Source organism: Meriones unguiculatus, chromosome 21 (assembly GCF_030254825.1).
Source record: "Meriones unguiculatus strain TT.TT164.6M chromosome 21, Bangor_MerUng_6.1, whole genome shotgun sequence".
Classification (NCBI taxonomy): domain Eukaryota; kingdom Metazoa; phylum Chordata; class Mammalia; order Rodentia; family Muridae; genus Meriones; species Meriones unguiculatus.
In genome coordinates, this window is record NC_083368.1 from 4,592,983 (window position 1) to 4,614,746 (window position 21,764).

The window sequence follows — 21,764 nt, forward strand, 5'->3', positions numbered from 1 at the left end:
GATTATACTTACCTAGAGCACTGAGAGTTCAGCTGTGTCTCAACAACAAACTCCTCCAAAGTTGATTGACTCAGGATGCCAGCATAGTAATGAAGAGAGAGGCCATACAGGTTGGGAGACTTGGACCATACTGATCAACATGCTTCATCATTTTTGTTGAATTGGCCCTGGAGGGGGAAAATAGGTTGCTTATTCATCATGGAATCCAAGCAAGGAGAATGGCTGGGTGAATTTAATGACTGGTGTGATGGAGTCCTATCTTCCCTTCTATACTATTAGGAAGTGATTCTTCAGTACATCAGGAAGTCAGATTGACTCTTGATCAGGGTATACATTCTTTGTGGACAGTTCCTGGGGGGCTCTTGGGAATGCTGAACACTTGGCAGTCCATTTTAGGTTCCTTACTAGGGTGGTCAAGCCTGATGTCTGAATTCAACCCTTGTGCTACAGTGTGAGTGTGGTCCTATGATTGCTCCCCTCAGCATTCTGTCCCTTCGTGTGTGTGTGTGTGTGTGTGTGTGTGTGTGTCTGTGTCTGTGTCTGTGTCTGTGCACTTCTTTTTGTCTTCTTGTTTCTGTAAAATCTTATAGAAGATTAGACAGACTAATAACTTGACTCAGAATAAGCACAAATTAAGTTTTACCTCTTGCTGTTCTTAATGATGTAATTAATATTATAGGAGTTTCTTTCCTTACAAGTAAAACAAACCCAATTCCAACAAAAGTAGGTGCCTGGGACAATTTTTTTTTTTTTTAAGGAGTGATTTATTTTATTATATATAAACAGTTGATTCTTATTATTTTCAGTAATTCCATTTTGTAAAGCTGTCATGAATGCCACATTAGTGACTCAGGGAAACCTTACCCTCAGACAGATGCAGGAGAGCGCACAGTGTTTTTGTCACCACTAATATATAATCTTGCTTTATGTGTACTAGTTTCATATATATTGCAACTAATTATATTGCTCTTTATACTTCAGTTGAAGAAGGTTTCCTCCTTTCTTGATCTGGGTGATGTGATGTTGGTATTTTAACTGTAAGCCTCTGTCAGTGCTGTGGTGTAAATCCATGGCTACAGCTGCTCCCCCACGTTCTCTGGGCTACTGATATGCACTCTTGGTAGTACTCTGGCATTTCTGGGGGGAGGTGGCTTAATGTAAAGACAGAAGAATTTGCTGACTTTTTTTTTCTGTTACCAATTATTAATGGACTTACAATTAACAATTTAATTTATTCATGGAGAAAACTCACCGAAAAACATGTTTTCTTCACACATCAGCCTTCTTGCTCCCATATCTACAAGGCACATCAGCTCTAAGCTTGAGGGCTGTTTTGAACAGCAAAATCACTAGTCTGTCAAAGCCAACATCGATGTGTCTACAAGAAGAATTCTGGCTCGCATCTGAGTGGGAGCTCAACTGTGGACCTCTCCAATACACAGTGAACACTCTTACCTGCTGAGTCATCTCTAGCCCCAGACACATTTTTTTTTCCTATTGGCTAATCCTGTAGTTGCTCATCTTTTAATTATGACTAGTTCTACACTCAGAGAGCAGATTGATTTTAAATATTGTAAGACATTTTATATACTGACCACAGTGCAGTCATTCTTACAGTGTTTTTGTGTTGTGCTATTGTAGATGACATGTTATTTGGGTATCAGGGTCAACCTGTGGATTTGTGTGGACACTGGCCTTAGTCTTGGATGTGGAGTGTGGCTCTGCTGCCTCTAGCTATGTGACCATGGGCGTTTTTGAGCTCTATGAGTGTTGTTTTATCTGAAAATGATTGTTACAATAATGACAGGAGGTAATAGTAAATTGTGTGTTATTGCAGTGGTTACAGACTGTAATATCATGGTGCCAATACAATTATTGATAGGAGAGAGAAGACAAAACCATAACATTAAAATGAAGAAAGAAATGAGTATGGATCAGCATTGAGCAACTTGGGGACATTCCATTATGAGCAAATGATATATTCTTATCCTTGTACCCTCTCTGCCTGTTTTATACTTTAGGTTTTCTTTCCTAATCTTTGCAGTTCATCAAATAATAATGCTTAAGCTTAATACTTTTTTAGTCTAGCATCTAGACAAGATATTAAACTCTTGGGAAAGAGCAACATTTTCTGGTTAAGACAGAGTTAAGTTCGGTTTTATATTTTCATGCCTTTGTTGAAAGCTTCAAAACTTCAAAGAACAAATTAGAATTACTATAGTACAGGTGTGAAATTACATTGTACATATAGATGAACATTGTGAAGGACACAGCGCTGTATCTGTTGTCAAGAAGGAGCGAAACAGTTTTCATTGGATTATAATCTGTTTGTAGCCATTCTTTTTATGTTTGAAAGGAAAGAGTTGCCATCTTAAAGTCTGTGTTTGCACAGAAAGGCATTCTGCTTTGTGCTCTTAGATTCTCAGAAGTTAGAAGTTAGAATTGGTTGATGGTGTGTTCTTGACATGTTGTGTCTAGCCCTGTAGTTCACGGTGAGACTGTCATTTCCTTAGGGTCCAGCAATGATTAAGTAGGACTCCCTGAAACGTGTGCAATACTGCTCTGATGCCCTGGTGTTTTCCTCAGAATCTGAAAGTGACTCTCAACTGAGGGCAATACAGCTTTAAGTAGTTAGAAAAGAAAACTTAATATTATAATTAAATATGTATAAAAATTGAAATGTAATCTGAATGTTCTTAAAGCCAGTCTTTGGAAGATTTCCTTTAATATCCAAGGAAAGTGATTTAAATGACAGACTCTGCTGACTAGAGGTCTTCTGCAATTGTCAAGAATTCCTAGGGGAAGAAGCAGTATTTAAACATCTTTCATGCCTAAAACTGTTGGCTTTCTCACAGTCCTCAATCTTTACTTCAGTCTTTATGAAGTACTCTAGTTTTTTTGTAATACCCTAGCAAGGTTCTGAGTTCTCCCATACTGGTAGAGTACTTATTGTAAGGATGTCATGCTTTCACTGTGACAGTGTGAGATTCTGAAAAATAATTACAGGTAGCATCAAACTGAGTGTTCTCAAATACAGCATTTCCCACTCTGGCCAGGCATGTGACTATGTTATGGATTTTGGTTATTCCCTCTTCATCTGGTATTTCAAAGCAGGAAGAACCCTCCCTCACTTTGTGTTTGCGATGCCGGGGATTACACACAGGGATCTTGTGTAAGCTAGGTGAGTTCTCTACCTCTGGTATGCCCTCTTTCCTCTGCTCTTTATGACTTTCTTGATATTTCTTACCTTTATCTCAGAACCAGAGAGGCTCGCTAGGGGTTTTCTTCAGTGGGGAATCACCTGTTTGATATTTCCAACTGTAGTGATAGTAAGAGCCAAAAGAACTTTTGTAGATCTGCCTTCCATTTTTCCAGAGCAGCCCCACCATTCTCCAGAGCAGCCCACTAATCTGAATACTAGAGCAGCCTGCCATTTTGTGTTCTTGTAGAAGGGCTTCACCTTACCTGGCCACTTTGGTGTGTGTGAACTAGTAGAGAGAGAGGAGATTTTTTTCTTTATTTGTTTGACAAAAATTACCCTTTTCTGTGTGTTGGGGCATATTTTTAAAAGCTGTGGATCTAGTGTCAACACTAGTCAGTTAGTCAAAGTTGATGCTCTGCTAAATGGAAGAAGCCTGTATTATTCTATGATCTCTGTTGAAGGATTACAAATCTGATGGAGTTCTATTTGGAGGGTGGAAAGAAGAAGCTGCCAGTCCAGGTAGACGAGTATTCATGTCAGAGAAAGCAGATGGCAGCAGTGTTTGTTTCTACAGAGGTCCCCCTTCCAGGTAGGAAGTACAACTGAAGCCTTGGTAACGGAGGAGAGGCAAGAGCGTGCCATTTGCCTATTTCTTCTCTTGTTTTAAGTGGCACAATACCAATAGTTTGTCTACAGATTAAAAAAAAAAAAAAAAAAGCAGAGCAAATGCAAAAGAAAGGCACATTGAAAGCAGATGAGGTAAGTCCACCTCCATCATTGCCTAATGGTGCGCAGGGTCTCGGCCAGCCGACACACTGCTCCTTATCAGTGACATGTGGACCACGTTCTTCTTCTGTGTTCACTCAGTGATGGAAAGAGGATGTATTTAAAATGGCATTTTAAGTTCCTACAAAAACACACGGCAGCATCTTTATTACGGAACTACTTCTGACTGTCTGTGTTATTAACGTGTTATTTTAGGATGCAAGGCATGATGATTATTAGGAGAGAGCCATTTTACTTATCACAAAAGTAATGGATTTTGTTACGATGTTTTCATTTCAACTAGCACATCTTTTGCTCACAAGGGAGGGTTATTTTAGTTGGTTGCAGTTGTTATTTTTCTGATGTTTTTAAAATCTGTCTTTTAAATAATTTTTTTCCTACTTTCCCCTTTCTTAAACCAAACTGTCTTCTAGACTATATGAGTCCCTGAAGGAAAAGAACAATGCTGTGTTGGGGGTATTGGTCTCTGGGCCAACCAGGCATCAGCTCCAACCTGCGGGGAGGAATCGTTGCCGAGCCCCAGGTGTGCCGCTTTGTATCTGACAGGAGCATCAAGGAAGTGGCGTGCGGAGGAAACCACTCCGTGTTCCTGCTGGAGGATGGGGAGGTTTACACGTGTGGTGTGAACACCAAGGGGCAGCTTGGCCATGAGAGGGAAGGCAACAAGCCAGGTGAGTGTCACTTCAGCTCCATGGGCAGCACACTGCTAAGACAGCGGGTAGCAGCTCTTTCCTTAGGAGGCCTTTCTCTTCGGGGAACTGCCGACTCCTTCAAGAGGTGCAGTATTCCCCACTGAACTGTGTCTAATTTAAGCTAGGTGACAGAAAAAAATAGACTTAATAGACTTTCTTCTTTCAATCTTATTACACAGTATGCAAACCAGGATGGAAAGGATTTTTCCCTCGTAATTGAAAGCTAAAACATGACAGTTTTAAAGAGGGAGTCCTCACGTGATCGGTGACAGGTTTCCTGCCTGATTACCTCTTCGTTCTTCTATTTCTTTCTTTGTTTGTTTTTGTTTTTTTTTTAATTTTATTTTTTTCTTATCAGTTACATTTTATTAACTCTGGATCCCAGCCGTGTCCCGCTCCCTCAATCCCTCCCAGTCCCTCCCTCCCTCCCTCATCTCCACCATGCCCCTTTCCAAGTCCACTGATAGGGGGGGACCTCCTCCTCATTCATCTGATCCTGTTTTATCAGGTATCTTAAGAACTGGCTGCAAAGCCCTCCTCTGTGGCCTAACAGGACTGCTCCTCCCTTGGGGGGTAGGGAGGCCAAAGAGCCAGTCATTGAGTTTCTGTTAGAAATAGTCCTTGTTCCCCTCACTTTGGGAAACCAATTGGTTACTGAGCTACCACAGGCTACATCTGAGCAGAGGTTCTAGGTTATATCCATACATGGTCCTTGGTTGAATGTCAGTCTCAGAAAAGACCCTGTGCCCAGATATATTTGGTCCTTGTGGAGCTCCTATCCTTTCCGTATCAGACTAACTCCCCTTCTTTCTTATGATTCCCTGTACTCTGCCAAAGGTTTGGTCATGAGTCTTTGCTTTGAAAACACTGCTAGTTAGAGTCTTTCAGATGCGCTCAGTAGACTCCTGTCATACGTTCAATGCACATCCCATCTGTCTTTCTAAATGAGGATTGATCATCTTACCCCATGTCCGCTCTCTTGATTATCTTTTTTAGGTGTATAGATTTCATTATGTTTATCATATCTTATAGGTCTATATAAGTGAGTATATACCGTGTTTGTCTTTCTCCTCCTGGGATATTTCATTCAGAATGATCTTTTCTAGATCCCACCATTTGTCTGCAAATTTCATGATTTCCTCCTTTTTGATTGCTGAGTAGTATTCCATTGTGTAAAAATGCCACAATTTCTGTACCCATTCCTTCGTTGATGGACATCTGGGTTGTTTCCAGGTTCTGGCTATTACAAATAAAGCTGCTATAAACATGGTTGAGCAGGTATCCCTTTTGTATACTTGAGCAAACTTTGGGTATATACCTAGCAGTGGTATAGCTGGGTCTTGAGGAAGCACTATTCCTAATTGTCTTAGAAAACGCCAGATAGATTTCCAGAGTGGTTGTACCAGTTTACATTCCCACCAGCAGTGGAGGAGGGTTCCCCTTTCTCCACAACCTCTCCAGCATGTGTTGTCACTTGAGTTTTTCATCTTGGCCATTCTGATGGGTGTAAGGTGATATCTCAGGGTTTGCATTTCCCTGATGGCTAATGAGGTTGAGCATTTCTTTAAGTGTTTCTCTGCCATTCGAGATTCCTCTGTCAAGAATTCTCTGTTTAGCTCTGTTCCCCATTTTTTAGTTGGATTACTTGGTTTACTGCTTTTCAGCTTTTTTAGGTTCTTTGTATATACTGGATATTAATCCTCTGTCAGATAAAGGGTTAGTGAAGATTCTTTCCCAATCTGTAGACATTCATTTTGTTTTGATGACGGTGTCCTTTGCTTTACAGAAGCTTTTCAGTTTCATGAGGTCTCATTTATTGATTGTTGCTGTTAGAGCCTGTGCTGTTGGTGTTCTGTTCAGGAAGTTGTCTCCTGTGCCAATGAGTTCTAGGCTCTTCCCCACTTTTTCTTCTAACCAATTTAGAGTATCTGGTTTTATGCTGAGGTCTTTGATCCACTTGGACTTTAGTTTTGTGCACGGTGATAGATATTTTCATTTTCCTGCATGTGGACATCCAGTTGGACCAGCACCATTTGTTGAAGATGCTATCTTTTTTCCATTGAATGGTTTTGGCTTCTTTGTAAAAAATTGAGTATTCATAGGTGTGTGGGTTTATTTCTGGGTCTTCTATTCGGTTCCATTGATCCTCCTTTCTGTTTTTATTCCAATACCATGCAGTTTTTATTACTATTGCTCTGTAGTACAACTTGAGATCGGGGATGGAGATACCTCCAGATGATCTGTTGTACAGGATTGTTTTGGAGATTCTGGGTTTTTTGTTTCTCCATATGAAGCTGAGAATCTTTTTTTCAAGGTCTGTAAAGAATTGAGTTGGTATTTTGATGGGAATTGCATTGAATCTGTAGATTGCTTTTGGCAGCATGGCCATTTTCACAATGTTAATCCTACCAATCCATGAGCACGGGAGATCTTTCCATCTTCTGATATCTTCTTCAATTTCTTTCTTCAGAGACTTGAAGTTTTTCTCAAACAGGTCTTTCACTTGCTTGGTTAGTGTCACCCCAAGGTACTTTATGTTATTAGTGGCTATTGTGAAGGGTGTTGTTTCCTTAATTTCTTTCTCGGCCCTTTTGTCTTTGGTATACAGGAGGGCTTCTGATTTTTTTGAGTTGATTTTGTATCCTGCCACTTTGCTGAAGGTGTTTATCAGCTGGAGGAGTTCTCTGGTTGAATTTTTGGGGTTGCTCATATATACTATCATATCATCTGCGAATAGTGACACTTTGACCTCTTCCTTTCCGATTTGTATCCCCTTGATCTCCTTTAGTTGTCTTATTGCTCTGGCTAGGACTTCAAGTACTATGTTGAAGAGGTATGGAGAGAGTGGGCAGCCTTGTCTTGTCCCTGATTTCAGTGGGATTGATTTAAGTTTCTCTCCATTGAGTTTGATGTTGGCTATAGGCTTGCTGTATATTGCCTTTACTATGTTCAGGTATGTGCCTTGTATCCCTGATCTCTCCAAGACTTTAAACATGAATGGGTGTTGGACTTTGTCAAATGCTTTTTCGGCATCTAAGGAGATGATCATGTGGTTTTTCACCTTCAGTTTGTTTACGTGGTGGATTACATTGATGGATTTCCGAATGTTGAACCACCCTTGCATGCCTGGGATAAAGCCTACTTGGTCGTGGTGGATGGTATCTTTGCTGTGTTTTTGGATTCGGTTTGCAAGTATTTTATTGAGTATTTTTGCATCAATGTTCATAAGAGAGTTAGGTCTGAAGTTCTCTTTTTTTTGTTGGGTCTTTGTGTGGTTTGGGTATCATTCTTCTATTTCTGCAACATGCTTTTGAAAAGCATTTTATGCTGAGCACTGTGTGGGGCTTTGTGGGCAGAGATGAGGATGCAGCGATGAGGTAAGCCTGTGATTCTTATGGCAAGTGCTATGTGGTTGTTTGGGTGCTGGCAGAGGTGTGACAGATACATTGTGGTGGAATGGAGAGGTAAGGTGGGCAGAGCAAAAAGGATGAGTAGACTTTTGATCCATGAGCATAGCTCTGTGTGTTTGTGTGTGTGTGTGTTACCAAATACTGAGTGTACCCCGGGGGTGTGGTAGACCATGTGCATTAGTGTGTGTGTATGTGTGTGTTACGAATACTGAGGTGTGGTTGAACAAGTGTACTCGTGCTGTGCTGAGACTGGTAAAATGAGTGAAGGAAAGGCTAAACCAGGAAGGCAAAAACTCATCAGTGTCCTTACATTAGTGCTTTTCATTTATTTCTGACAACCAGTGTGCATTTTTAAAGCCTGCTTGTTTATATCTTTTCTTCTCGCTTTATCATTATGGAACCTAAATTTGGCACTCAGTGGACATATGGTATGGACCTGTGACCTTAGAGTGGTTGTGCTGGGCTGATGGGCTAAGCCTCCCTGACTGCTCACGATTCTTAGCACACTGTGAGCCAGTTTCTTTGTTTCTTGCTGTTCCTTTCACTCAGTGCAGGTCAAGTCTAGACACTGAAGCTTCACTAAAGAGCAGTCGTGGTGAGGTGGTTAAGACAATTGCTGCTTTTCCGAGCACTCACGACAGTTGGCGCAGAACCTTCTGTAACTCCAGCTCTAGGGGATCCAGTGCTTTTTTTCTGGTCTCTGTAGTCTCACTAGTCACACACGTGGCATATTCTCACACAGACAAGTATAAATGCACGGATTTTTTTTTTAAAAAGAAGAGGCATGGGTTGGTATCCTGTAACTCTAGCATCTGTAGCATCAGGTGACCTGACTCATGTTTCCTCTTTATGAACTTATTTCTGTGGCATGTGGCTATGCCCTCTGCTGCCCCCCTGTTTTGGGCTCTGCCTAAATATCAGTCTTAATTTGTAATCATGACTTCATGTTGCACACATGAGAACAACAGACTGCAGTATTGGTTTTGGACAGAATTGTGAAGTACGTAAGGCTGATGTTTATAATCTTAGCTCTCAAGAGGCAGAGGCAGGAGGACCCAGACTTCAAGGCTGCTCTCAGCTGTAAAGCAAGTTGTAGGTCAGCCTGGGCTACATGAAACTGTTTCCTGCCCCAAATTATAAAGGCCTAAGTATGCTTGGTAGGCTTCCTTTTGTTCACTGCTGGCCCCAGGGTCCCACTTGGAGAGTGCCCACTGTGTGTGCTCATGTCTAACACAGCCGTTAGGGTTTACAGGAACGAGTTTGTGAGCTTCCCTGTCGGCCAATGGTCCTTCTAGACAGTGCGTCTAGTGTGAAGTCTGGTTGTTCTGTGCAGTAAAATACTGCCAGTTGAAAGTGTCAGTAATTAATAAATAGGTAAATCATGCTTATTATGTTTTACCACTAGTATAATATATAACTACCATAAAGGCTGTGGGAAATTGTTGATTTTTACTGATGGACATCTTAGTGGAAAACGTTAAACCCTAAGATCTTTTCCTCCCTTCTTTTCTTGCAACTCACTGTCTCTCATTGAGCTCATCAACGTCCTGTGTCTGCAGGTGAAAGGCACTGTTGAACAATGAGTGCTTTCAGAGGGGCAGCTTGAAGCCTTCCCTTGGGGAATGTAGACATTCTGACAGGAGTTAGGTGCCTTGTACTCACCTTACTCAAGTGATCTTTTCTATTTTTATTTTTTTAAATTGTGTGGGTTGTGTGTGTGTGTATGTGATGGCACATATCTGAGGTCAAAGTACAACTTTGTGGAATCCGCTCTTTCCTTCCTCCATTATGTGAGCATGAACTTGAGTTATCAGGCTTCACAGCAAGTGCTTTTCTTCACTGAGTCATCTTACCTGCTCCACACCCATCCTGAAGGACTGAGCTTCTGTGGCCAGCTTTTGCAGGAATGTATTCTAGGAACTGGGTGACCATTCCAATACTCTGAAATATAACACAGCTGGGAGATTTCAAGTCCAGTAACCCACTGTAGATATTTCTCAACTCTGACTGACCCTGGAGGTAGCCTATGCTCCTATTTAGTGCATTATCTCTGGGCTGTGGCTTAAGCACCTGGAGTCTTGAGTCATCTCCAGGCCCTGCCTCAAGTGTCTCTAGTCATGTTCTCTCCAGCAGACAGAAAACTCTAACCTGTGTCTAGAATTACAAGCTGAGATGCTTGAGCTGAGTTTGAGAACTGGTTTGGTCTTTTACCACCAGGATAGCAGCCCCAGACAGCAGTCTTTCTGAGCTTCCCTTCTCTGTTGAAGAAGGAGACTTTTCTTTCTGGCATTGTAGGTTGTTTTTCTTAGGGCGGGAAGGGGCAGGGGTTTTGTTTGTTTTTGAGACATATCCTGGTGCAGCCCAGCCTGAACCTGAACCTCCTGTGAAACCAAACATGACTTTGAACAACTGATCTCCTGTCTCTACCTTCCCAGTGATGGCATTACAGTTTTGGATCACCCTCATCATTTTTTTTTTTTTCATGACCCTGCCTCTGGCATTTACCTTCACTGTAGAGGTAGGGGTACACACATCTCTCACTGCACATCTTTGTCTTAAAGCTTTGGATGGTAGCAGGTAGGGACAGAAACAAACTCTGTGGCAGCTCTCTTTAGAAGACACTCTAGTGAATAGATTGGGGGCGTAATCTCACATGTCTTAGAGAACCCCTACATACAGTTCTGTGGAGTTAGTGGGAACCAGGTATGTCTCTGGAAGTAAAGGGGCAGGGAAGGGCAACCCTTTGTCTGATTATACCCAGGATTAGGCCAGCACCTGCCTTAACCAAGGCTGAGTGATGGCAGAAAACCAGAGAGGAACACCAAGAAGGCCTTTGAAGTCAGCAAGGGGAGCTGGTCTACTTGTGATCTAACTCTGTGGTAAGCCAGACTCCTGTAAAAATTACAAGAGAATCCAGAAATTTCTGTTCCAAGTTAATCTTGTTCATTAATTATAAACATCACAGTGACTATTGAATAGTGCCTCTGAATGGAGAGATGTGTAGCTGGCTGCCGCCCTCTTTTTCTTTAACTTTTTCTAGATCTGGGTACCATTGGCTTAATTTTTCATGAGTAGAAGAAAGACTGAGCTTGCTTGCTCTCTGCTTGTTGGGATCCTTACCTGGATGGCTACCAGTCAGAGAAGGGCAGCACGGGGTTACAGTGGAGACTGGTAGATAGAACACACAGGACAGGAGTCTGGATTCAGTCTCCTGTACTGGGGGGAAGAAAGGAAGGTAAACAGGATAGACAGGCTCTGTTGGCGGGACGTGGCTTCCCTGGCATCAGAGTGGTTCTTCAAGTGGCATAGGGGTGGAAGCTGCATGGAAGGCCTTTGCCAAGAGGATGTTCTTTTGGAGGACCAGGTTGAGATTTCAGCTCACACCACATAGATCAATTGCCTTTGAAATATGATGGTGTGTTAGAAATGAATATGTGATAATATACATCAAACCTTTGAGAACGCAATGAGAAGTGAGTTGGAGTTATGCTCACGGGCTCTAAGGTCTTAGATATGGAAATAAGCAATGTGCCCATTTCTGGCTGCAGAGAATGTGAAAATGGACTCTTGTCTTTTGCCTACAGCAATGTGGTTGCAGGTGTGTAGGACAGCCATAGAAGACTCGTTGCTTTGCCTTAAAACTTTATATCTTGAAAATCCAGTGACTCAAGGAGCTGTTGAGTTTGACCTGCCAAGGAGGAAAGTGGGCAGTCATAGGATGGAGGTCCCTGATTTGGTATTGTCCCTTCAGTCTGTCTAGCGAAGCCAGCTGACAGGTTGTTTACTGACTTTGATATAGATACCCCATGGTGGTTTTTTTTTTTTCCTCTTTGAGAATATCTGTTGCTGTAGATGCCCTTGAGGCTCATTGTTTTCCTCAGTCTGTCCCTTTCAACTTCTCAGATTAGTAATGTACCTCCATCCCTGTGTGTGACTTCTTTTTAAAAAGTTATTACTAGTTATGTGTATATTTGTATATATCTGTGTGGGGGTATGTGTACATCAGTGCAGTTGCCCGTTGGAGCCAGAAGGGGGCATCAGATCCCCTGCAGCTGGAGTTCACGCTGTTCTCTGAGCCAGCAGCCCTAACTCAGGTCTTCTGCAGGAGCAGTCCACGCTGTTCTCCGAGCCAGCAGCCCTAACTCAGGTCTTCTGCAGGAGCAGTCCACGCTGTTCTCCGAGCCAGCAGCCCTAACTCAGGTCTTCTGCAGGAGCAGTCCACGCTGTTCTCCTAGCCAGCAGCCCTAACTCAGGTCTTCTGCAGGAGCAGTCCACGCTGTTCTCCGAGCCAGCAGCATTCAAGCTTCAGGGGATATTTCAACAGTTGGCAAAATATTGAAACTCTGGCTCTGCCTGTCTGTATAACTGTCTGTGTATGTGTGTGTGTGTGTGTATGAGAGAGACAGATCTATTTGCAAACAGGCCAAGGGCAAAGAGGCCTGGAACAACCAGAGGTATTTTCCTAACAAGTTATTGAGATTCATCCAAGCCAGGTGTCCGGCTTCACTGGGCTCTGGGCTCTTCTGCATTCTGCCTTTTCTTTCCTTTCTCCATCCTACATTCTCATATCAAACCCCCAATCCAGATAAGGCTACTGATTTGAGGCATGGTAGGGTTATTACTAATTCCTTTATGTTCTTGTCCATAGTTTATTTCATAATTTTATAAGACAAAGAGTCACTGAGCTGGGCTTGTAGGGAGACTTGTGTGTTTCCTGTCCTTTGCAGTAAAGTAAGCAATCAAAATGAGGTTTTTCTGCCTACTATATTTTTATAAGCAACTTAATTTGTAACTGAAAAAAATAAGTAAATACTGACAACCTTTTAGTAAGCTCACTAGAAACTGTTGTCTGTGCTCATTTATTACTCTGTTGTCAGCATCCTCCCCTTTCCTTCACACACACTGATTTCCTACGTTCATATTTTGGTGTAGGCTAATAATCGTGTTATTAGGCAGGAACTCTGGTAGGCGCAATGAGTTTAATGGAATTTGACTCTGTTAGACTTCCAGTTCTACATAGACATCCCTAGAAACATTTTGTAGGGAATCACAAAGGTGAGTGTTTAGTACCAGTCTCTCATGTGCTTCATAGCTAGGATTCCTCTTTGCACTTCCTCCTAGTTTCTCCCATTCTTGTAGGTAACTTAAGTCAATTCACACGTTTTATATTCCATCTAAGCACTTCCATAATGCCATCCCTGAACGTAATGTCTCTGCTGTTTGATGAATGAGGTTTATAAAGAATGTCTAAAAGCCCCATTTTTCAGAACTGTGGCGGCGGTGGCTGCTGCTGCTGCTGCTGCTGGAAGTTAGGCTTTCAGCTGTGGTATCTGGTTGCTCTTGACATCTTGAAGGACCTGACAGTCTTGGTGAAAGCATGCTAGCTGAGCTGAAAGGAAATGGGAGTGGTCCTATACTGACTCCATGTTACTGAAGTGTGTAACTCTGGTATAAAAGGCAGATGTCTAGATTCAACACTGCATTTGTTAGGTTTCGTTGCTTCCCCATTTGAGTGGCCCAGGAACGCTGCAGAACCCTCTCTGATGGAGATGACAGCAGTAGTCAAACCATTGCTCTTCTTTAGTAGGTGTGAGGACCACCTTTCGGTGGGGTTGATGAAAAGTTACTGTTGTCTACCCGTGACAGTCATCTGCTTTCTTTAAAGACAGTTGAGTACTTTTGAAAAGATACACTTATTAGTTAGCAAACATTTATGTGAATAGTTACTGATATTTTGAAATTAGCATTATTTTAGGAAATTAACACCGTGGCTTGAATTGGAAACAAGAAGCTCTACCTGCTTGTCATTGTAAGAGTGTTTATGTCTGTTATAAGCTGCACTCATCTATGCCATGATTAGCTTTTTAAAGCACATTAATCCTCCTGATGGCTCCGAATTAGGTCAGTATTATTGCCTGAAGTCTATGTAAAGGGCAAAAGAGTTGAATTTGGGCTGACAGTTGAGATTTAATAGTAGGTTGTTTGTCCACAGACACCTCTAACAAACAATTTACTTTTATTTTATGTGTATTAGTTAAGTGTTTGCCTGCCTGTATATTTATGTACCTCTTGTGTGTCTGTTGCCCAGGGAGGTCAGAGGAAGGCATCATATCTTTTGGAATTGGAGTTACAGGTAGTTGTAAGCCACCATGTGGGTGCTGGGAAGGAACCCAGGTCATCTGTAAGAACAGCCAGTGCTCTTAACCACTGAGCCATCTCTCCTGCCCCCACACTAATGTCTCAGGTTGAATAGGTCTTCTGATAGGATTTTATTCTCAAGTTGTTTTTCTTCTTTATACTTACTTTCTGTTCATCCTGAAACAAAGGGAATATAAGCTTGGCCACAAATAAGCTTACATTCTTTTACCTTTATTTAACCTATTTTTAACCTATATTCTTTAATTTGTCTACTAGCTAAACACTGAATACAAAAGTACTTTGTTAAAAGCTTGTGAAAGTCAGTTCTCTTTTCATTGATAAGATCGTTATACAACTGTTGTCAGTTGTGTGCTTTTTAACAATGATACACGCATGTGTGAGTGCACGTGTATGTGTAAGGGTTCCTAGTTTCCCTGGTGCTTATCTATTCATAAGGACATCTTACTCTCTACAATAAATGAGAGAGTATCAAAATTGCCAAGCTACAAAATCACTACTGCAACACAAGTATTCAGAATTAAGAGGTATGTTTACTCACTGAAGTTAGGGAACATGGCCGGCGTGTTGACCAAAAACTGGAAGCTGCCACCACTCAAAGCTGCTGAGAGTACGTGTGTCCCATAGCTGTGCTGCTTACTAAAGAGCAGAGTTCATGTTGAGTGACTTGTCTTAGACCTGCTTCACTGTGGGACAACTTACTTTGATATCTTTAGGGATTTATCATGTAGCATCTCCACCAGCCTCCAGAGTGCTGGGACTACAGGTGTGTACCATCACCTCCTGATTCCATGCTGGAGTTTTTAGCCCACTTGATTTTGAGCGTGGAAACACAGCTGCTTTGAGTTCATGCATTCACTATTCATGTCAGAGCTAACCATCCTCCCTCTGGTTCTTACATTCTTTCTGCCCTCTTTTGGTATGTTCCTCCAGAGTTATAGGTGTGTGTGTGTGTGTGTGTCACACTTCATAGAGATGTCTCATCGATAGCTGTGCACTCAAGAGTCTCTTATCCTCAGCATTTTGAATAGTTAGTAGCCTCTGCATTAGCCACTACCTGCTGCACCGAGAGGCTTTTCTGAGCAAGGTAAAGGCAAGCAAACATAAACATAAATATTTAGAAGGCAGTTTGACAATATGGAAGCAAAACATAGATTCTTGTATAGATTCTGCCCTAGGGCCTATGGCTTCCCTACCCATGTGTTTTGCCCATGTTTATAGTGCTGGGCCCGGATCCCCTTCTGTGGAGCCAGCCATGTGTCTAGAGTGTGGTTTAAAGAGCCATGCTACTATTGCACCAGTGGGCACCTCTTGCCTGGTACATTGGTATTATGGGATGGGGGGTTCAGTGTTGGCTAAGACTGTTGGTAACTTTTCTTCCCCAGCAGCCTGCATGCCATTTATTTCTTCTGTCCAGCTGCACCCTTCTTCTGTTAATCTCTTTCTTCATACTCCCATATTCTCCTGATTCCCTTTCACTGTCTCCTGTAACCATGGTTCTGATCTATTTCTGTGAAATCAACTTATGTAGCTTCCATATTTAGGTGAGAACCTGCAATGTTGATCATTTTGTGTCTCATTTTTCACCTAATATAATGCCCTCCATATAAAGTTCATCCATATTGCCCCATACCACAGAATTCCATACATTTTATAGCTGCTGAAAAGTACATTATTTTGTATAAATACAAAATTTCCATCATCTACTCACCCATTGTTGGATGCTTAACCATACCTTGTCTATTGTATGTATTCGAATATATCATCCCATTTTCTTCTGACCTTTTAGACTTATGCCTAGCACTCTAATTCTGTTATATGCAGCTTAAAAGTTTTTCTTAATGCTTTTAGAAGTTTCTTTTTGTCTTTGACTTTGACTAAGTTAAATTTAATTGAGTTGTGATACACTTATCTCTCATGGGTATTGATGAGTTTTCAGTCATTTTTTTTATTAACCATGTATCTGATCTCAACTGAAACTGTAATACATGCTTTCTGAAATGCTTTCTCTACCTCAGTCACTCTGTTTTCTGCAATGTGCTGAAGTGATCTTTTCAGTTCAAAAAGCCAACATCCTGTGGCTTTTTGCTTTTTTTCTTTTTTCTTTTTCTTTCTATGGAATTGCAATCATTTGTTTCTTTATGGATGTTCTATAGGCTTCACTTTTTCCTTGTTTTTCCCCCATTTGAGAGATCACTCTCAGGCCTTCTGCATCTTCTACATCTCCCTCTTATTACTGGGATCGTAGCCTGGTACACCATGTTTAAGTGTGGCATTGACATTTATTTATTTGTTTCCTTCCTCTCTAGGTGAGTCTATTCTTTGACTTAATTTTGCCATCTTTTGCTTGATCTAATCTGGTTCTATGGCTTTCAGTTATATTACTTAGTCACTTGTTGGATTATTGGTTGGTTATGTTGTGATTTGAGTGCACACTTGTAAACAACGTGTGTGGGGACATTAGTGACCTAGGCTGTGGATGTTTGTAGTGGTGGTGGTATGGTACAGTTTTGCTGGGGATGGGCCTTTTTGTCTGCAAGCCTGGCTTTCAGGTAGGCAGTGGCATATCTAGTCACTTGCTGTGTGTCAGCTTTTACAATGTGCAGATCTATGTTTCCTGGGAATTCCAGCTTGAGTTTCAGCCTTTCCTGTTGGCCCTAGGTTCAGAGCAGCTCTTAGTTAGGTGCTGCAGCCGCTCATGTTCTTATGGTGGAGTGAGAGAAGAGGCTCAAGATGGAGATATATTGTGGTTACTAGTTTCTAAGGCAGTGCACCTGCTTACAAGATGGCAGAAAACTGGGGTGATTTTTTCCAGAGTGAAATCTTCCTATTTTTTGGCTGGGTACAAACACAAATGTGTTTTGGCCCTTAGTGAAGAAAGGTATTTACAGTTATGAATATTTTGTGAATGGGAGAAAGTGAATCTCATTGTTTTGGGTAGAATAATTTCATGCACTCTTATTGCTTTTAAGAATATACCTCATTCTTACTCACATATGGGCCTCTTTGGTTCAACATGTCCACATAGTAATTCTGCAGAATTCTCTCTGCTTAGATATATAAACATGTCTGTATAGGTTCAGGGAACATGTGAGGATATATGCTACTATATGAATATATATATATATATATATATATATATATATACACACACACATATATATATACACACACATATATATGTATAAAACCTAGTTTATCTAGAATCTATATTGGTAATATTTAGAAATATATAAAGTTGAATAAAACACACATTAAATATAACAAAGTTTCAAGAATAGAAAAATCTAGAGAGCAGAAGAGAGGGAAAAGATCACTTCAGCACATTGCAGAAAACAGAGTGACTGAGGTAGAGAAAGCATTTCAGAAAGCATGTATTACAGTTTCAGTTGAGATCAGATGTGTGTGTATGTATGTGTATGCATGTGGAAGCCAGAGCTTGGTACATTGTGAGCCTGTCTCTGCCATTCTCCTTCTTGTTGTTTTGAGAAAGGGTCTCTATATCTGGAGCGAACTCAGACAGGTAGTGTATATCTCAGGAGACAGAGAAAAAGAGCCCAGGCCAGAAGAAGGGCAGGGGTGTGACTGTTAGTGCCTGCCCCTTGGAAATCCACATTCTCTTCTTCTGTCGAGGCCTCATTACCAAATACTACACAAGCTCCTGAGGGAGCCTCAGAGTTAGGGTCCGCCTCTTCATACCTGTGAGCCTCTGGGCGCAGTTCATAGTAAAACTGTAACAAGTATCAGTAGGGAAGCTTGCTGTGAAAACTCTAGCAGAGAGTTGTCAGAGCCTTGGGATGAGCGGAATGAGCGCACAGATGAGGGAATCATTGTAGAGCCCAAGTGTGGAATCTTAGCAAAGCCATCGTGCAGCATGGAGGCATTCTACCCCAGGTGTGGATTCCCATAAGGTTGTGTTACCCACGAACGAACATTCAAGGTGCTGGAGACTGGGGCCAGCTGGCTGAAAGCTTATGGTCTGCCTGTCCAATCTTGAAGAACAAGGCAGCACAGGGTAGCCATGGCTTTCTGCACACAGAGCATAGCCTGTGGTTGCTAGATGAATACAACAAAGGCAAAAAGAGAGGACTCACAATGACACACAGATACTGCTGTGAATGGTTGGTGCCTGGCCAAAGCAGCCACATGATTGACCTCCTTAGAGGAAACCTGCCCTCTTTTTAACTACCCTCTCCTTTTTTGATGCCATTTAAAAAATATTTTTTTTCTGTAGAGACTGTTTTGATGTTGATTAGACCAGTTGTTTTAAATTTACACATGGATTCTACTTTTGTCTTTTGCATTCCCCTTCCATGTCTTCTTGTAATAGGCAATTTCTTTGTTTTGCTATTTATTTTCTTGAGACAGGTTTTTGCCACAGAGCCCAGGCTGGCATCAGCCTGCAGAATGCTGGGACTGTAGGGCCATACCATCACACTTAGCTTTAATATTTACTTTTAAATTCTCTCTTCTTTCTTTTCTTTTGATTTTTTTTCATTTTTCAATTAAACAGTCTTCTCTGTTTTTTCTTCATCTTTCTTGCTTTTTTTATCATTTTTATTGTTTATTTATTTATTTATTGATCTCTCTTTTCTGTTCTCCTCTTACTACATTTCCCTATTATCTTTTTTCCTTTTTTTTTTTGTTTGTTTTTAGTATTGCGCTCTAGTATGGTATTCATTTTCTCTTACTCCCATTCTTACCAATTAGCATTTTCTTACTTCATGCAATATTGTTCCCCCACCCCCATATTACTGGAGTTGTAATTATGTCACTATAGCTGCTTCTGTAGGCAGTTTGCGTCTCTCTGAGTGGTGCTGGGACCGTGCCTGGTACACTGTGAACACCAGCTGAGAGTTTAGCTACCGAAGGACAGTTGTAAGAAAATATACCCCGAACCTGCTGCAGTGTAGTTCTTCTTAAATGATGGGAAGTAATTCAGCTGACAGAATCTGAGAAATTAAAACTTCAAAACAATAGTTTGGCCCCAGATGCATAAATCCCAATTCACAAGAAATATGGGAGTGTGGGACAAGGTAATATAAATCCTAAGGGAGATTTTGAAACCTGACCATAAAAGAATAATTCTCTGTATTATGTAGTAAAACATCAGTTGCATTGACCACCAGCATCAAAAACTGTTGAAAGCTGCAAGAAGAAAATGACAAATTTCTTATAAAGGCACCCTTCTCTTCCCCAAATAGGAGAAATGTGAAAGGCAAACCCACCAATAACAGCAGATTTCTCTTAGAAACACAAAAGCAGGAGCACATGGAATAAAATGATCTACCTCAGGCTCCGAAAGAAAATAACTTCCACCATTACTATATCCAGCAAAGCTGTCCCTTAGAACTGAAGGAGGAATAAGGGCCTGTCATAATCAACATTAATTAAAAGAAGTTACAGTCATTAAACGTGAACAAAGGAGGTAAATACAAGCATAACATAGAATTTGGATTTACAAGACTCAGTTGTTCTCTGCCTCTAAGAAACTTAACCTTGTTGGCAAAGATAAGCCCAGCATGAAAGGGATAGAGTGGAAAAATAAGATTACAAGCCAACGGAGTCTGAAAGTAGACAGGTATACTGGGTTTTCTGGTAAGGCAGACTCCTGTCCATTGTTAAAAAAGACAATGAAGGTCACTTCATGAAGGGAACGATCTATCAAAATGACCGAAATGTTGTAAACATGTACACTGAACATTGATACACCAAGTTTCTAAAATAAACACTACTGAACATAAATGTTCAGGTAAACCCTAATAGAGTAATATATAATGACTTCACTACCCAACCTTAACTGGGTCCCCAGACCAAAATCCAAATCATCAAAGAAACACCAGAGTTAATGAGTACAACATTGTGAATTAAGTGAGCTTAAACTACACCTACAGAATGTACATTCTCAGAATTTATGGAACTTTCTCCAAAATAGGTCATATTTTAGGACACAAAACAAGTCTGAATAAATAGAGGAAAATTAAAACATCTTATATTTTATTATATCAATAATTAAATAAAATCAGAAATCAACAATAGAAATTTTTAAAATATATGAACATGAAAATTAAATAAAGCATTTGAATGATCATTTGGTCATTGAAGAGACTGAAAAAACAAACTTCTTAGAATCAAATAAAATGAAAACAACATAATAGAACCCATGAAATGTAGTGAAAGTATCCAGAGAAGGATGTTTATTAATAGAAAGACTTTAAGCAGTCAGCAATGGTTCAGATAATAACCTATGAGGGAAGACTGAGATGAGAGGTGTGGTTAATGAAGTGGAAATGAAAAGAACAATACAAAGAATCAGTGTAACAGATTCCTTTGAAAGAATAGAATAGATTATCAGACCTACAGCCATACTAACCAAAAGATGAAGACACAATACAATTAGAGATGAAAAGAGTTACTAAGATACCACTGAAACTCAGAGGATCTGTAGCGGGCATTTTGAAAACTTATACTTTAATAAATGAGAAAATCTAGAAGTTTATAGATACATAGAACCTACCAAAATTAAACCAAGAGTATAGGAAGGACAAAAAAACAAAACAAAACAAAAAAAAAAACAAAAACTAAACACAGTAACAAGCAAATAGATTAAACTGTGCAAGAACTCTACCAACAAAGAAAAACCTGAGTCCAGCTTGAGTTACTGTTGGTTTCTACGAGACTATGAAGTAATGGACACACATTCTTTCAAGAATTCCATAAAATACAGAGGAAGTGAACCTTCCAAACCCATCCATTAAGCCACAACTATTTTGGTATCCAAACTGGTTAAAGCCACAACTGCAGACCAATTTCCCTAATCAACATAAATGCAAAAATCTTCAATAAAATACCTGCAAACTGAACTCAGCAACACAATAAATGTAATTAATGAGTTAGATAGAATGTATAAATATGTAAAGGTTGAAACCCTACATAATCATTTCAGTAGATGCCTTTGGTGGGCATTCAACATCTCTTCATGCTTTGAAGAGCATGGAATAGCTCTAAAGAGACTAGGAATAAAGGAGTCATGATGCCATATAATGGGGAGCTGAACACTTTCTCCAAAATCAGTACCAAGGCAAGTTATGTCACCATTCTCCTGTATGATACTTGAAATCTTAAGCAGAGCAGTAAAGCAAGAAAAGGAGACAAAAGGTAGGCAGATATAAAAAATCAAACAATTTTAGATTTGCTGGTGTGATCCCATACCTCCAAGATTAATGATTTACTAGAATTTTTTTTGATAAACACTTTTAGAACGTATAAAATTAACCCCCCTTTTTTTCTATATACAAATGACAAATCAGACAAAATTAGGAAAAAGATCCCATTCACAACAGCCACCCCCACCCAGCGCCAGGGAATGGCACTAATCAAAGACTTTGTTGTTGTTCTTGTTATTTTTGAGACTGTATTTTAATTATACACATTTAATTACATTGTATTTTAATTACATCCCTTCTCTTTTTTCTTTACAAACCATCCACTATAACTCTTGCTCCCTTTCAAATTCCT

At 40.5% G+C, this 21,764-nt stretch overlaps 1 protein-coding gene across 9 annotated transcripts in view; it reads left to right on the plus strand.

The window, feature by feature from the left end:
• Herc3 (HECT and RLD domain containing E3 ubiquitin protein ligase 3) overlaps nt 1-21,764 on the plus strand; it is a 112,627-nt gene that overhangs the window by 7,967 nt on the left and 82,896 nt on the right. For 7 of the 9 annotated variants that reach the window (XR_009588255.1, XM_060373986.1, XM_060373985.1 and 4 more), the window contains one exon: nt 4,402-4,659. The exons of 1 other annotated variant lie outside the window; for it this stretch is intronic. Coding sequence is in view for 6 of the 8 variants with exons in the window: in XM_060373986.1 (XP_060229969.1) it covers nt 4,431-4,659 (229 nt within the window). In the remaining 2 variants the exon portion in view is untranslated. The remainder of the gene's footprint in view (nt 1-4,401; nt 4,660-21,764) is intronic. One more of the 9 variants, XM_021650231.2, reaches the window with a different exon arrangement.